General features: G+C 38.8%; 2 protein-coding genes across 2 annotated transcripts; one reads left to right on the top strand and one right to left on the bottom strand.

Moving 5' to 3' along the window:
- The first annotated feature begins 674 nt into the window (after positions 1-674).
- tigarb (TP53 induced glycolysis regulatory phosphatase b) lies at positions 675-6,484 on the top strand. Its single transcript, XM_074626087.1, has 6 exons — positions 675-797; positions 1,088-1,125; positions 1,290-1,411; positions 3,229-3,306; positions 3,412-3,522; positions 4,600-6,484. Exons 1-6 carry the CDS (start codon positions 766-768, stop codon positions 5,032-5,034), a joined length of 816 nt encoding a protein of 271 aa, XP_074482188.1. The 5' UTR covers positions 675-765; the 3' UTR covers positions 5,035-6,484.
- Positions 6,485-6,618: 134 nt separating this feature from the next.
- Positions 6,619-9,568, bottom strand: fgf23 (fibroblast growth factor 23). The gene is made up of 3 exons (XM_074626088.1): positions 9,269-9,568; positions 9,075-9,178; positions 6,619-8,049 (listed from the first exon to the last, which is right to left on the bottom strand). Exons 1-3 carry the CDS (start codon positions 9,501-9,503, stop codon positions 7,582-7,584), a joined length of 807 nt encoding a protein of 268 aa, XP_074482189.1. The 5' UTR covers positions 9,504-9,568; the 3' UTR covers positions 6,619-7,581.
- Between the last annotated feature and the right edge of the window lie 5,199 nt (positions 9,569-14,767).

The raw sequence follows: 14,767 nt of genomic DNA, 5'->3' as shown, positions 1-14,767 counted from the left end.
ATGTAAATAAATTTATTTTTCTTAAAATGTTTTGTTGCATCAGTGTCGACTGCGATAAATTGTAACGGACTGAGCGCCTCCTTATCCCTATACATATACATACATAGATGCTTTGATTTTTCAAATACATATGTGATTGTGTACAATCATCTCTGAGTATATTAGGTGCTATGTATACTGTGTGTTAGGGATCTAAATCTGGTGTTTAGTTATTGTGACCAATGTGTGCTGATTTATTGTTGGTTTTGTCGGTGTTTGTGTTTAAAAGCATAATAAAAATATTGTGGGAACTCCTGTAAAAAAAAATATATATATATATATATATATAATAATAATGAAAATAACGGATGGTACAAAAGTAAAAAAAAAGAAAATAAATTATGTGCAAAATATATGGATATACGTAACTAAAAACTTGTTTTGTATGTAACAAAAAAATATATGATGATGACCCCTAAAGCTACTATGGAACAGTGCAGTCTTATAATAATATTTATTTATTTATGCATTTCTTTTTTGTTTCTTGAATTATTCTCTACCCCCTCTTTTATTTTTGTTATGATATTATTTTTTTTATAATTTAAATTATCTTTCCTATCCAATTGTGCCTTGTATGTTAGAAGTATTGAGTTTAGATTACAGATTACAGATTAGATTAGATCAACTCTGCAATGCGATGTGTTTTGCGTCATCACGCAACAAGGTTACGTCACACAACTGCGGCTGAACCAACCAGGAAGTGCTTAGAACGACAGAGCATTGAAAATGTTTACATTCAGTTTAACGCTCGTACGACAGTAAGTTGATTATTTAAAGGGTTTAAATCTCATTTTATATCCTCAGAGGACATTAACGTGAATGAACTGATGATGTGACGTTATTCTACAGACACAGTTTGTCCTGTCAGTGTTGTAATTAAGCATGTTAAGAGGTAACAGAGACAGGAGTTCAGTAACTCATCAACACGTGTTGCTAGCTCACTACATTGTGTTCTTAGACAGCTGTATATTGAAGATAGAAATACTAGCTGTGTCACAATGCTGTGGTTAAGCTGACTCAATGACATTGCTATATGTTTTTCCCACAGTGGAGAAACACAGTACAACAGGGACAAGCTGCTGCAAGGTATGTTGTTAAAGTCTGAATCAACTAGCTATATAGCTCTTCAACATCTGTTTTTGAGAAGTGCTATATAAACACATTTATAATTATTATTATTATTATTATTATTATTATAATAATTATAATAGACTTGATTAATACTTATTCAAACACTGTCTGTGCTTTAGGTCAAGGTGTGGACACTCCCTTGTCAGAAACAGGTGTGCAGCAGGGTGAGGCTGTGGGAAAATACCTCAGAGACATACCATTCAACAATGTGTTTGCTAGTAACCTACAAAGAGCTGTACAGGTAAGCCAGACTCATTAATTTTTAATTAATGGGGCATTAACAGTCTCTTCTGCGGCATATTCACTTTTTTAATAGTCGTGTATCACAGCTGTTACTCTGCACTATATTCAGTTTTAACAGTTTTCTTTATCTCCTTGTATTTTTATATCTGGTATATTTTTTTGTACTTTGTACTTTGCACTACTAACTTTTTTTTACTGCCTTTTTACTAACATGTTTTGCACTATGGAACTGTGATGCTGGAAACTTGTATTTCCCTCAGGATCAATAAAGTTACTATCTGTCATGTTCCTTCATTATCATGAACACGGGCACTGTACTTTGTGTTGAAACAATCCCACATACACCTTCTTGCTGGAAATGCTCACTAGAACAGGGGTTCTCAAATTTTTGGGGGCCCCTTACAGGGGAGATCATTTTCCAAGGACCCCCTCTTAATTGTAACACAGATTAAGCATATGCTTACTACCATTTGTACTCTTACAGTGACTCAATATACAATGACAATGAGTCTCCTCTGTGCCGAAAAAGGAGATTTATCTTCTGAGTGACAATGCGAAGGCATATTCTACTGCAGTTTGCACAATGCATATTTTACTTTCAATGTGCACAGCAGAGATATATCTTAAATCTCATCTTCCATTGTATTTTATTGTATTTTTTTTAATCTAATTTAAAGTAGTTGGTATGTACATTTGTATAAAGATTTGTAAATACAGTGTTTTTCGTACCTACCTTGTGCACTAAAGCATCAAATGTGTATTAATCCGCTGGCGAATATAGTCCCCAACAAATGCACTACTTGCTCCTGTTTGCTATAAACCACCGTGCCCTGCTGTTTTATTATTAATCCTTTTATAAAAGTGACACTTATATGTATGTATGTGTTAATCATTTTTAAAGATTTACATATTCAGGAGTAATGAATGGGTTTGTGGCTGAGAGTCACACACAGTCTTGTCATGAGATTTGTTGGCAGTAACAAAAAAATAGAGAGAATAGCCTAATGGCAGGCACATGTTTTAAAAGATGTATCCACAGTTTTGACATTTTTTATGGATGTTTTTGAGGAGGTTTACATACATGATGACAGCTAGACATCTTATACAGGGTATGGCCATGTATGGTAGTGATATTCATATTGTGTTGGTGGAACTTCTCATATGGTTTGGAGAGATTTCCTGGGAATAATTGTTTCAACACCATTGTGCAACAGGCATACATCAGTGACCTTTGTAATTGAGTGATTCCAGACCAAACCTCACACATTTGCCCTTTAGTTAAATGTCAACATCTTAACCAATCCCTGTGTGATAATTTGCCTCCTTACGTCTCAACAGTACATGCCCTAAAAGCATCTTAAGGCTACAATGACCTTAGCCCATAACACTGAACAAGACGCAAAAGAAGCTCTGTGATTGGACCTGAGCAGTGACACTTATTGTAAATTGTCCAACAGTGTCACAGTTTGAGCTTCAGATCTCCTTTTTTTCATCTATAAACACATATGGCAATCTGTTGAGCCATAAATATCTGTAGCTTGTTTATTTCCCATCAGGAACAATTCAAAATAATTCTGTTAAACCAGTAAAATGTTAATATTGTTTTCTCCTGATTGTGAAGGAAACTGGAAAAACAGGATGCTTGTAAAGAACCTCCAGATATGAAATAGTTGTGTGAACATTCATGTCTCTGTGGTCTTTGACTCACTGACGCTGACAGTGTATTAATGCCTTTTTAGTTTGTCCATGACAGATTCTTTTGGCGCTTACAAATGTATTGAGTCAGTAATTTCCAGATTACATTTCCTCCGTCAGACAGCTGTAATAATTCGGAGGAACAACACTCACTGTTCTGGCACGGAGATGGTTTTGGAGCCGTTACTCAGAGAGAGGGTGAGATCTGTTGTCTTGATACACGTCCAAATATTAAAGGTTCAAATGTAGTGCTACAGTAGTTTCTTTTCTGAGCTCTAAGTTGTGGTTGTGTTGCTAATGCAGGGTTTTGGCGTTGCTGAAGGACATCCCAAAGATGATCTGAAGAACATGGCCAATGCTGCTGGCCAGTCATGTCGTGACTACACCCCTCCGGGAGGAGAGACTTTAGACCAGGTGAGTCAGGATTCATCATTTGGAAACTGATACAACACTGTTAAAAAGTTGAAAACAGTCACTTTGAAACTCAAGGTCAAGAGAGTATTGCTTGTGCAACGGCGCCATGCAGTGCCCATTTTGAATATTGCATTTAAAACCCAGTTTCTGGACAGATAACTGACAATGTAGTTGACTTTTTTAATATTGTTTACAAAGGGTAATGTGAAAAAACCCTGAAGCTAATTCATGCAAATAAGATGATCTGGGTAACTTGATATTTAACTACTCTTCCTAAATACATGGACTGATTTTTCCATGATTATTTCTTCTATGCTTTTGAAATACACGACTGCATGCCGTCACTGTTCAATGACCGTCAATAATGTCGACCTTTTCATGAAATGAAAGAATAACAGCCTTGCTTTAAGCTTTGTCTTTACCCACTACCATTTTCTCACAAATGCCCGTACTGCGCATTTGCTTCTCTCAACCGATGAGAAGGAAGCGAGATAGTTCACTCCTTAGCTACTTTCCATCATCAGCTCAGGAAAAAATGATGTGTTTAATTTAATTTACTCGCTCAAGGTGGCATTTTACTTGCCACAGGCAAGCGGGCAATCCTTACTGTTGAGCCCTGGTTCTGGTTCTATTGTTGAGGACAGCCCTAGAAAATGGTGTAAAATGCTCATGATAATCTTCCAGAGCCCTGGGTAATGTCTTCAGATATCTTGTTTTGTCCAAAAAAACACAAAGATATTTCATTTATAATGATAGAAATAAAAAAAAAAGATCACATTAAAGAAGCTGCAACCAAAAGATTTTGGGCCCTTTTGCTTGAAAACTTCCTTAAAACAATAAATTATTTAAATAGTTGCTGGTTTATTTTTTTGTAGATCAGCTAAGAAATAAATGTACTTATCATTTCAGCTTTATTTTTTGATATACAGTCTGTACAAGGACAAAAGGATTTAAAGAAAGCCGTAGCTGGCAGATAGCAAAAAGCTGCTTCAACAGCGACCGTTTTGACCCTCAGTCATTGGCTGACAGTCGATTCACTCTCAAACCTGCTCTGGTTCACTGTCACCTTGCTTCCAGGTGAAGCTGCGATTCAAAAAATTCCTCAAAGTCCTTTTCAAACAAATGTTGGATGAGCGCGGCTGGTCCGGACCAGATGCCTCTGCAGGAGCATCAGAAGCCGGAGGCGCTGCGAACGGGCCTGCAGCTGCCGCCTCGGGCATCGCTCCCGTTGGCTCGGCTGAAGATGGTCTCCAGGGAGTGTCGGTCCACGCTCTGGTCGTGAGCCACGGCGCTTACATCCGTGTAGCCGTCAAGCACCTCGTAGAGGACTTACAGAGCTCTCTGCCTGCAGGGGTGAAGATGTCCCAGCTGTTTTCACCCTGTCCAAACACTGGCATCAGTCGCTTCATTATCACCCTGAGCCAGTCTGAGTCCCGCCCCGTCCTCTCTGCTGCTCGCTGCGTCTTTACCAACAGGAAGGATCACCTGGAAAACCTCACAGCTGCTCAATAGTGTAAAAGGGAAAGAAATGGGTGGCGTATGCGTACTTGTACCCTGTCTCTGACGGGAACAATCATGAACACTAAAGGGGAAATAAGCTCAAAGTTACCCCAGGTAACTGAATACAGCAATGCACATAGTAAATTATGTTTTCAATAGCATTTTACTGTGGATCAATAGTCAAAATAAGTGTACAGTTTCATCATTCTCCCAACTGTAGGCCAGTGAGGACTTGTCATACTGCATTTTTAATATTGTAAACTTGATTGCCTCTTTTATCGTGTTATACCAAAGTCAGAACTATTTATTGTAGTATTGAACGTTGTCAGTACGTGTGTCTCCTGTGATGCTGCTCATTCTACTTGTGCAATACAACATGACAACACTGAATCTTTGTTGAGTTTTTTACATACATATACTGTAGATAGCAGAAAATAATACAGGATTACACATATCACAAAATGCTGTGAAACTACATCTATGACATCCGTCCGACTCCTCGGTTTTCAATGTTTTTTTTCTTTCTATTTTTAGCGTCTCTTTTTAAATCTCCAGCCGTCATGACCTCAATATTTCAAACACAACGTGATCTATTTATGTTAATACTGCAAGGTAAAATCTAAAAACGGTAGACGTCACATTGAACATAAATGCACTTCTGATACATAACAGAATATAACAGGAAATAGTGGAAGGAAAGCTGTCTCTAGATCGAGATTTCATGGTATTTATCAGTGGTGGAGTAAGCATTCAGATCTTTTACTTAAGTAAAAGTAGCAATAGTACAGTGTAAAAATGCTCTGTTACAAGTAAAAGTCATGAATTGAAAATCTTACTCGAGTAAAAGTACAAAAGTATTATCACGCCCCTTTGATGCCAAAAATATACTACCTGCTCTCGCCTTAATACGTTATATATTGTTGGTTTAATATGTAACAATATGACGTGTATTACGTCAATTTGACATTTCACGGGCAGGTTGTGAGGTCAGTAACTTCCTGGAATTTCCTTTTCCCCAAAATGTTGAACTATTCCGTTAACAGGTCAAAGGTTAATGGGTGACAAATTTAACTGTTAGAGTAAAAACGGCACTAGGTGTATTTTTAGAGTGAAGTGACTCATGTACCTGTTTGCTAATTAAGCGGAGGAGGTGTGAAAGAGCAGGATATTCAGCTAATGAGTGGAACTGCTGAGTAACTGGGTCAATGTGAAACCGGCTTACTCATTCATGACTTCCTTTCAGAAAGCACGAGCTTAAATAAAATCACAGCTGTATAAATTAGCATAAATAACACGCATCACTAAACATGTTCCCTTTATAGTTTATTTTCTCCCAAAAACACTCCATCCACAACTCATACATTCAAAGACAAACCATGTTTTCTTACATGTACATTTTAACTGTAAAGCATCCTTATAAATACCATAAATAACAATAAAGGAATGGAATTAAATAAATAAATACTCTTTGGGACTGTTTTTTTTTTAGTGTTTTTTGCTGGTGGTGCCCAGCACCTGTAAAAATCACATAGCAAAATTTGATATCAAGATCACTGCTCTGTAAAAAGGTTGTTTACCCTGTAGTTATATATCCATTCAAGTCATGAATTAGGCTAGATTATACAAATACAGATACATCAACACAACAAATGCTGTAATTGCAGTGATCTTTGAAAAGTTTTTGGAATTTTAGGTTCAAAATCTAACAATAAACAAACTTCTACATCCAACTCAGTAAACGTAGGACTTTAAAATATAGGCACACTCTACTAAATGCAACTCTTAAGTATATTCATGTATATGGTTTGAAATCACGTCTGCCCGGTTTCACATCAGTAGACAGGGCCGTCAGTCCTCCAGAGGAAGGCTAAGTTAGGCCTCCGTCTTGAGATAATGTCACTTTGAAATGTGGGTTTCTCAGACCAGCTGTAAAAACCTCAATGTGAAAATAAAATGTACAGATGCTGACTTTGTGTTGGGATTATTAGTTTCTAAAGCTGTTTGCTTTTGTTAAGCAGTTGCATCCTCACTAAAATTAATCCAGTAGCTCTTCAGGAAAACCAAACATGAATAATTCAATACATTTTTATGGCCATTTCTCATCTAAGCTGTAGCTCAGTGGGAGAGGATTTGGATTTGGATCACTCATCTTGGCACAAAAAAAAACATTCTGAGGGGAAAATAGGCCCTGTATATGCTCCATTTTATCACCAAACCTGCTTATGAATGTACAAAATGCTCATTATTGATAAGCTGAATCCAGGTAAAACACACCTCCCCTATTGATTTAACTTATTATATCTGCAGTGATCTCAAAGAATCGCATTTTAACACTATAAATTGTGCAAAAAGGGGCTGCAAGTCAAGTCTAATATTTTTTTTACATACAGTGTATAAACACTGTTTTTCTGAAAGGGTGATGACTGAAAAGACATTTAGCCTATAGTCACTGAAAAGTCTTAGTTTTGTTTTCTCTCTTTATGATCACAAACTACAATGTTAAACTTGGACTCACTTAGATTAAGGTAAATACATCCGTATCACTCCCCCTCACTAACATCAGCCCATGGTGCCGGTGCTCCGTGGGCTGGCCGGGTTGGATGAGTGCACGTTCCAAGGGTCGTGGGTGGACGGCGCCAGAGGCGTCTCCCTGGACACGTTGCGTCCATCATCTCCGGCCTCCACTTCCACTTCCACCTCTACTTCCAACTCCAGATCGGCGTCGTCCTCCGGCACGGCTCGAGAGTCCGAGCCCTCCTCGGTCTGACCTAAGTAGTAGACGTTGTGCGGGTCGGAGGGATCCACCACCTGGTTCCTCTTCTCCCGGTGCAGCAGGAGGCGCTCCAGCGGCACCGTGTTCTTCTTGGGCAGGAAAAGGGAGGTTTGCGGCAGGTTCTGGCCCGCTAAGAACACCTGCCGGGAGCCCTCCAGGTTGAACAGGATGCCGGTCCGGCTGGAGTAGTACACGTCCCGGTTGTTCTCCAGAAGCCTGTGGTTGAACAGACAGTCGTCCCTGAGGCAGGTGGGCTGAAAGAAGAGACAGGAGAAAGTTAAACTACAGTGTAATTGATTAAGAACGCTGCTGCTCGAGTCCTCACTAAGACCAAGAAAGTGGATCATATCAGTCCAGTTCTGAGGTCTCTACACTGGCTCCCTGTCTCTCAGAGAATTGATTTCAAAATACTCCTGCTGGTTTACAAAGCACTAAAAGATTTAGGGCCAAAATACATTTCTGATCTTCTGCTATATGTTATGAACCATCCAGACCTCTCAGGTCATCTGGATCAGGTCTGCTTAGTGTCCCCAGAGTCAGAACTAAACATGCAGAAGCAGCGTTCAGTTTTTATGCAACAAATATTTGGAACAAGCTCCCAGAAAACTGCAGGACCGCTCCAACTCTGAGTTCTTTGACATCAAAGCTTAAAACTTTCCTGTTTGCTGCTTCTGCCTTTTATTAAACCAGATAATGATCTTATACTGCACTAGAGCTTTTACTCTTGTGTGTTATATTCTATTTTAGCTTCTATCCTAGTTTTTATTTTTAGCTTGTTTTTATTTTCTAATCTTTAATGTTTTTATAACTGTTTTAATTATGTCTTAATGTTCTTTTGCACTTTGTCAATTCCATAAAATCCTTTTCTTCTAACATAAATGAATTGTTAAAATAGTCATAAACCTCTAAAAAACAGAGTAATTATCTTTAAAAATGATCAAGAAAAGCTTAAATACAGATAATTACGATTGTGATTACAACATTTTTTGTAAATCTAAGACCATTTACATATAAATCACAAATGAAACATGTAATTTTTTTACAGTGTGCACTATGGACTATTTCTTATTACCTCCTATATATGTTTTTTGATCTGAGCTGTACTAGTGTTTGTTTGTTTTTTTATATTCTTATTGTGTTTGTGAAAATAAGAAAACCCAATAAACATATTAGTGAAAAAAAAAAAGAAACCTCACAAGGGCGAGAATCTCAAAAGTACAAGATAAATTCGATTGAATTAATAGTAATCAATTGAAGTGAAAGTAAAGTATAGTCTTACCGAGCTGTATGGGTTTCCCTCCAGATCCATACACAGGTATCTGCTACTTTTGACACCCAGGATGGCAATGCGCTCCCTTGTTTCAGCTTTAAGTAAAATCACACCTGCAGGGGAGAAAAAAAGCAATGAACATTAGAGTTGTTAAAGAGAAAACTTCATGTGGAAACACACATCTTTGAAAACGAGGATCTTACTATATGAACTCCTGACTGTAGTCCTGCGCACGGTGCCATCTAATCTGATCTCCAAGTAGAAGTTGTTGAGGTCTGTGGATGTCTGCAGGTGAATATATCTCCTCGGGTTCCCCCAGTTGGATCCAACCAGAGGTGATGGGTTCGGGACTGTTTCCCCGAGAGGAAGTCCCTGGAGCACTGCGAGCAAGAGAGCCAGCACTGTGTCCCTCATTACAAGTCTCCTGTTGACGTCCATCCTGCAGAAAACCGGTGCTTTCCACTGTGCGAGCTGCTGCTGGGAGTTTTCAGATGCTCTGTTGTCCCAAAGTTTGGAGACAGTTCCTATTTAAAGCCCCCTGAGTGCCACTCCTGCTCACATCCTTTGCGTAAAAAAAAAGAAAAAAAGAAACTCGCCCCCAAAGCAGATGTGTGGGTTTTACAGCAGCGGAAGGCTGCCACTGTATCCACCCCTGTCTGTTTATCCCTTGATGATGCTCTTGGTCAGACTGGACTCTTATTTTTGGTGACACTGTCTTGACTCATTCACCTTAAACATTATTCTAAGACTATTTCCTAATGGTCCAAAGTCCACTGGTGCAGGTTTGTTTTTGTTTAGACTGGAAACATGGTGCATTGGGCAATATAAAGAATACAGAAAACAAAAAATGACATAAATGCAGAATCATTAAAACATGATTTGTTAATTGTTAATTAAATCAGGGATACAATATATACTGTTAGTTATATATTAGTTAAATTTCCAATTCGTGCAAACTGCAGAATTCTTAATTAAGGAATCAATTAGTCACTAATTAGGCGTCATATTAAATCTTTTTTTTACAGTTTTGTTTAGTAGACTGGATGTTTAGTTAAGAGTTTGAAGTTCAGTGTTCTGCTTTCACGCACCTGCCCAACTCAACATTTTCACCATTTCACCAGCAGATGGAGCCACTCCCTTATTTAGGACAGTTTTACTGGGAAGTTGCATTTGACTGGCTAAAAGACTTTTGGGTGCTTGAGTTTCAGCATAGGACACATTAACCTGTATATCAGTGTAAAGTACTTCCTCCACCTCTGATAAATACACAGTTGCATCAGAGTTCAACTGACCCCAATGGAGAGAACGACACTTTACCAGCAACCAGTTAAAAAAAAACTTTTATTGTTATCTCAGGAATACAGTAGACTGCTGTGCACAGCACATACGTACAAAAATAAAAGGAAAAACTTTAATATCCTTACTTAGCATTGTCTGTTTTCAGAAACAAATAACTGAAGTTTGTTTCGTCTTAATTTACAGTCATCAGCAAACCAAAACTAAGGCAGAGGGTGAGGTATATGAGATGAGAGGAATAGAGTGGAGACTCCCCTTTAGAGCAGGAGTTTAAAACAAACACATGAATGAAGCACACACCCCTCATTAAGATTGGGGCTCAGGCATGCTAATAGTACATTATTTAAAAAAAAAAAAAAGATATTCCTCCCCTTGATATAATTTAAATTTGATCTATGATAAGCTGTGGAAAGAAAAAAAAAAAAAAGACGACAGAAATCTGGATAAAATTTTTTGGTCAAAGCTGAAAGGTGAGCTTTTACTTTTAGACACAGACCTTCACTCTTTTACGGATCCAGCTCTATTTCTTGACACAAAAACGTGAGAAAACTCTAATCAAGTAAGGTGCTGCTACAGACATCAGACATCTTTGATTGTGAGGAGTGCACGCTGCTGTGCATGCGCAAAGTTCACTCCCACAGCTTCCTCAGCTGAAACAAGGACAGTTTTTTGTTGACTTTTTCAGCCCAAAAAAAACATGATTTACTCCCGACAAGAAATGTACATCAGTGGTATTTCATGCATCTACAGCAGCAACAAGTCTGTTCGTTTTTTGAAACGTTGAGCTCCTGATAAATCTGCATCTCGGTAGCCTCGAACAAAAAAAGCTTTAAGAGATTTATCTGTTAGAAAAATACTGTTATGAATGGATCTGTGCGTCATAGACAGTTGAGCAGCAGGTGATACTGGCGGTGAAAGGTGTTGGGGGTCAGTCAGGGCAGCGCCCAGCAGCAGCAGCAGAGTCCTGAGGATGGCTGGAGAGCCGTCCTGCAGCAGGAGAGGTGACTCTGCTACTGCATTAACTCTGCAGATGTCCCCTCCACACAAATATCCCAACACAAGCACTTGGGAAGGGGAGGGGACAGCATGTTGCGGAGCTGCATGTTAAACAGGTGGAGCTCTTTAAATTCAGAAAGGGAAGTAGGATTGTTTTAAAAAATATTGCAGATTGTGAAGCAGGGAACCATAAGAGCACTAAATTACATTCTGTTTAATCTAGGGCTGTCAATCCATTAAAATATGTAATCGCGATTAATCGCATTATTGTCCATAGTTAATCACAAATTAATCGCACATTTTTATCAGTTCAAAATGTACCTTAAAGGAAGATTTTTCAAGTATTTAGTACTCTTATCAACATGGGAGTGGGCAAATATCCTGCCGATTTTGATAGTAAACAAATAAAATACTATGTTTTGTATAGATTAAACTACACAACAATTTGGAAAATAGTTAAATTAGCTCTATCTCGACTAGCTAAAACATTAAAATGCTGCTTAATGATAATCCGACAGTGGTGGAGAAAGCATTTAGATCCTTTACTTAAGTAAAAGTACAAATACCACATTGTAAAAACACTAGAGATGTCAATCGAATCGCGATTAATCGCATGATTGTCCATAGTTGTGATTACTGTAATCACAAATTAATCTCACATTTTGTATCTGTTCAAAATGTACCTTTAAGGAAGAATTATCAAGTTTGTAATACTCTTATCAACATGGGAGTGGGTAAATGTGTTGCTTTATGCAAATGTATATATATATTTATTATTGTAAATCAATTATCAACACAAAACAATGACTAATAGGAGGAAAGCTGCCTTTTTGGTAAAAGCTAAAAAGAGGAAAGCTGCCCTTTTAGTAAAAACTGGATAACTTTTACTCTTTTGAGTTTTATGCAATTTTAGCTTCTATCCTAGCTTTTATTTTTACCTTGTTCTTATTTTCTAATCCTTAATGTTTTAATGTTTTTAATTATTTCTTAATGTTCTTTTGCATTTTGTCGCAATGTTCTTGAATGTTTCTGTAAAGCACTTTGAATTGCCCTGTTGTTGAAATGTGCTATACAAATAAAGCTGCCTTGCCTGCCTTGCCTAATATTGTCCAGAAACCCTCACAGGTACTGCATTTAGCATAAGAAATATACTCAAATCATAACATGGCAAACTGCAGTCCAACAGGCAACAACAGCTGTCAGTGTGTCAGTGTGCTGACTTGACTATGACTTGCCCCAAAACTGCATGTGATTATCATAAAGTGGGCATGTCTGTAAAGGGGAGACTCGTGGGTACCCATAGAACCCATTTACATTCACATATCTTGAGGTCAAAGGTCAAGAGACCCCTTTGAAAATGGCCATGACAGTTTTAGTGTAAATTTGGAGCGTTATTTAGCCTCCTTCGCGACAAGCTAGTATGACATGGTTGGTACCAATGGATTCATTTAGGTTTTTTAGTTTGATATGATGCCGTATCTTCACTCTAGTTTTAACTGAGCCCGCTACAACCTAAAAATCGCAAGTTGTGTTAATGCGTTAAAGAAATGAGTGGAGTCAAAACGAATTTGCATTAACGCGTTATTATCGCGTTAACTTTGACAGCCCTAGTTTAATCATAAAACAACATGTTTCCAGCGTGAATAAGATATTTCTAATTCCTATTTCATGGAACCAGTACGACCCATATAGCCGGCCACTGGGGTCGGGGCCAAGGCTGGTCCATGACTCTGACCTTGAACTAAAAAAGGCTGAAAGGAGAGGAGGAAGCTCCTGGGTTACAGCTGGAATCCCAAGGTCCCTGCCTGCAGCGGGTGAGGGGTGGGGGGGTAAGGGACGAGCAGAGGTGGGTGGCGAGGGGGTGACAGAGCTCAAAGGGGGGGGGGGGGGGGGGTGCTCAGGTATGCAGGAGGCTGCCTGTCATCTCGGCAGATCCACATTCCTTCAGGGGGTTTGACGAACAACAAAGACAGCAGGGCGGCTTCCTCGCATTCGTCTTTCCTGGATTTAAATAGTCGTGCTTCCTCTCTAAACACAAGAACGGATGGAGGCTGCAAGATTCAGGTTTTCAAGCAACAGCTGCAGAAAGTACTCGGGTGGATGCACGCTATAAGAAAAACATCCTTAATATGTAACGAAATATTAGAGCTGCAACGATTAATCGATTAGATGTCAACTATTAAATTAATCGGCAACTATTTTGATAATCCGATTAATCGGTTTGAGTATTTTTTTAATAAAAACAAAGTCTCTGATTCGTGCAGTGTGTTGGATCTGCTGATATCTAGCGGTGAGGTTGAGATTGCAACCAACTGAAGCCTCTCCCGTGTGCCAAGCGTGTAGGAGAGCTACGGTGTCCGACGAGAAAACGCAAATGGCCCTCTCTAGAGCGATGTCGTTGTAAGAGTAGCGTAGGTCATTTGGAGCAGACCCAGTGCTTAGAGTGTGTGTATACGTGGGAAGTGAGTGGTGAAGCAAGAGAGAGAGAGAGTGGCGACGACGGGAGCGAGTAACGTTATTGACACCGCTCCAAGTAGGAAAAGTTAACAGAGTTTGGTTTGTCCGTTCTGGGCTACTGTAGAAACATGGAAGATTCCATGAAGAGATATAAACGACTCATTCTAAGCTAACGAAAACACAACGATTCTTAGTTTCAAGTAATTATACACTAATGAAAACATACTTTTAATAATATATTCCATTTCTGCCTATAGATCCCCCTAATTGGACCTTTAAATGTGAATATTTTCTGGTTTCTTTACTCCTCTATGACAGTAAACTGAATATCTTTGTGGGCAAAACAAGACGTTTGAGGACGTCCTCTTGGGCTTTGGGAAACTCTGATCGATATTTTTCACCATTTTCTGACATTTTATAGACCCAACAGACTTATCGATTAATCGGGAAAATAATCGGCAATGAAAATAATCGTTAGTTGCAGCCCTAATTAACTATAAATTGATCCACAATGAGTGTATTAAGCATGGTACATATTCAGCTTTGTGAACAAATGGCCACTATGCATACCAATACTTCTATGAATACCGTATTATATACTGAAAAGGTGCTTCCATGCTCACGTTTTGCTCATGTAAAATCAGGCTAAAAATCAACAGAAATGACATTTCTTATAGCGTGCATCCAGTCTGCCAACTGCACTGTCCTTTAGTCCTTCAGGGGAAACGTGATTGACTCCTCCTTAATTGCATTTAAAACTACCAGCCTCCAGCTCCCAACACCTCGCTGCCACTGCAGTGCTGCTGCAGAGCACACAGACAAGCGGGGGGAAATGGCCCGGGGGCACACACGCCACCAAAACTCCACATAAAAAAAGATCAATTCAAAGAAACAAACGTGGGAACGATTTCTCACCAAACACATTCAGGCACCATCGTCGATGGCTAACAGTG

This window comes from Sebastes fasciatus, chromosome 23 (genome assembly GCF_043250625.1).
Source record: "Sebastes fasciatus isolate fSebFas1 chromosome 23, fSebFas1.pri, whole genome shotgun sequence".
In the NCBI taxonomy this organism is placed as follows: domain Eukaryota; kingdom Metazoa; phylum Chordata; class Actinopteri; order Perciformes; family Sebastidae; genus Sebastes; species Sebastes fasciatus.
Note: the sequence above shows the minus strand (reverse complement) of the source record. Positions and strands in the feature narration are given on the sequence as shown.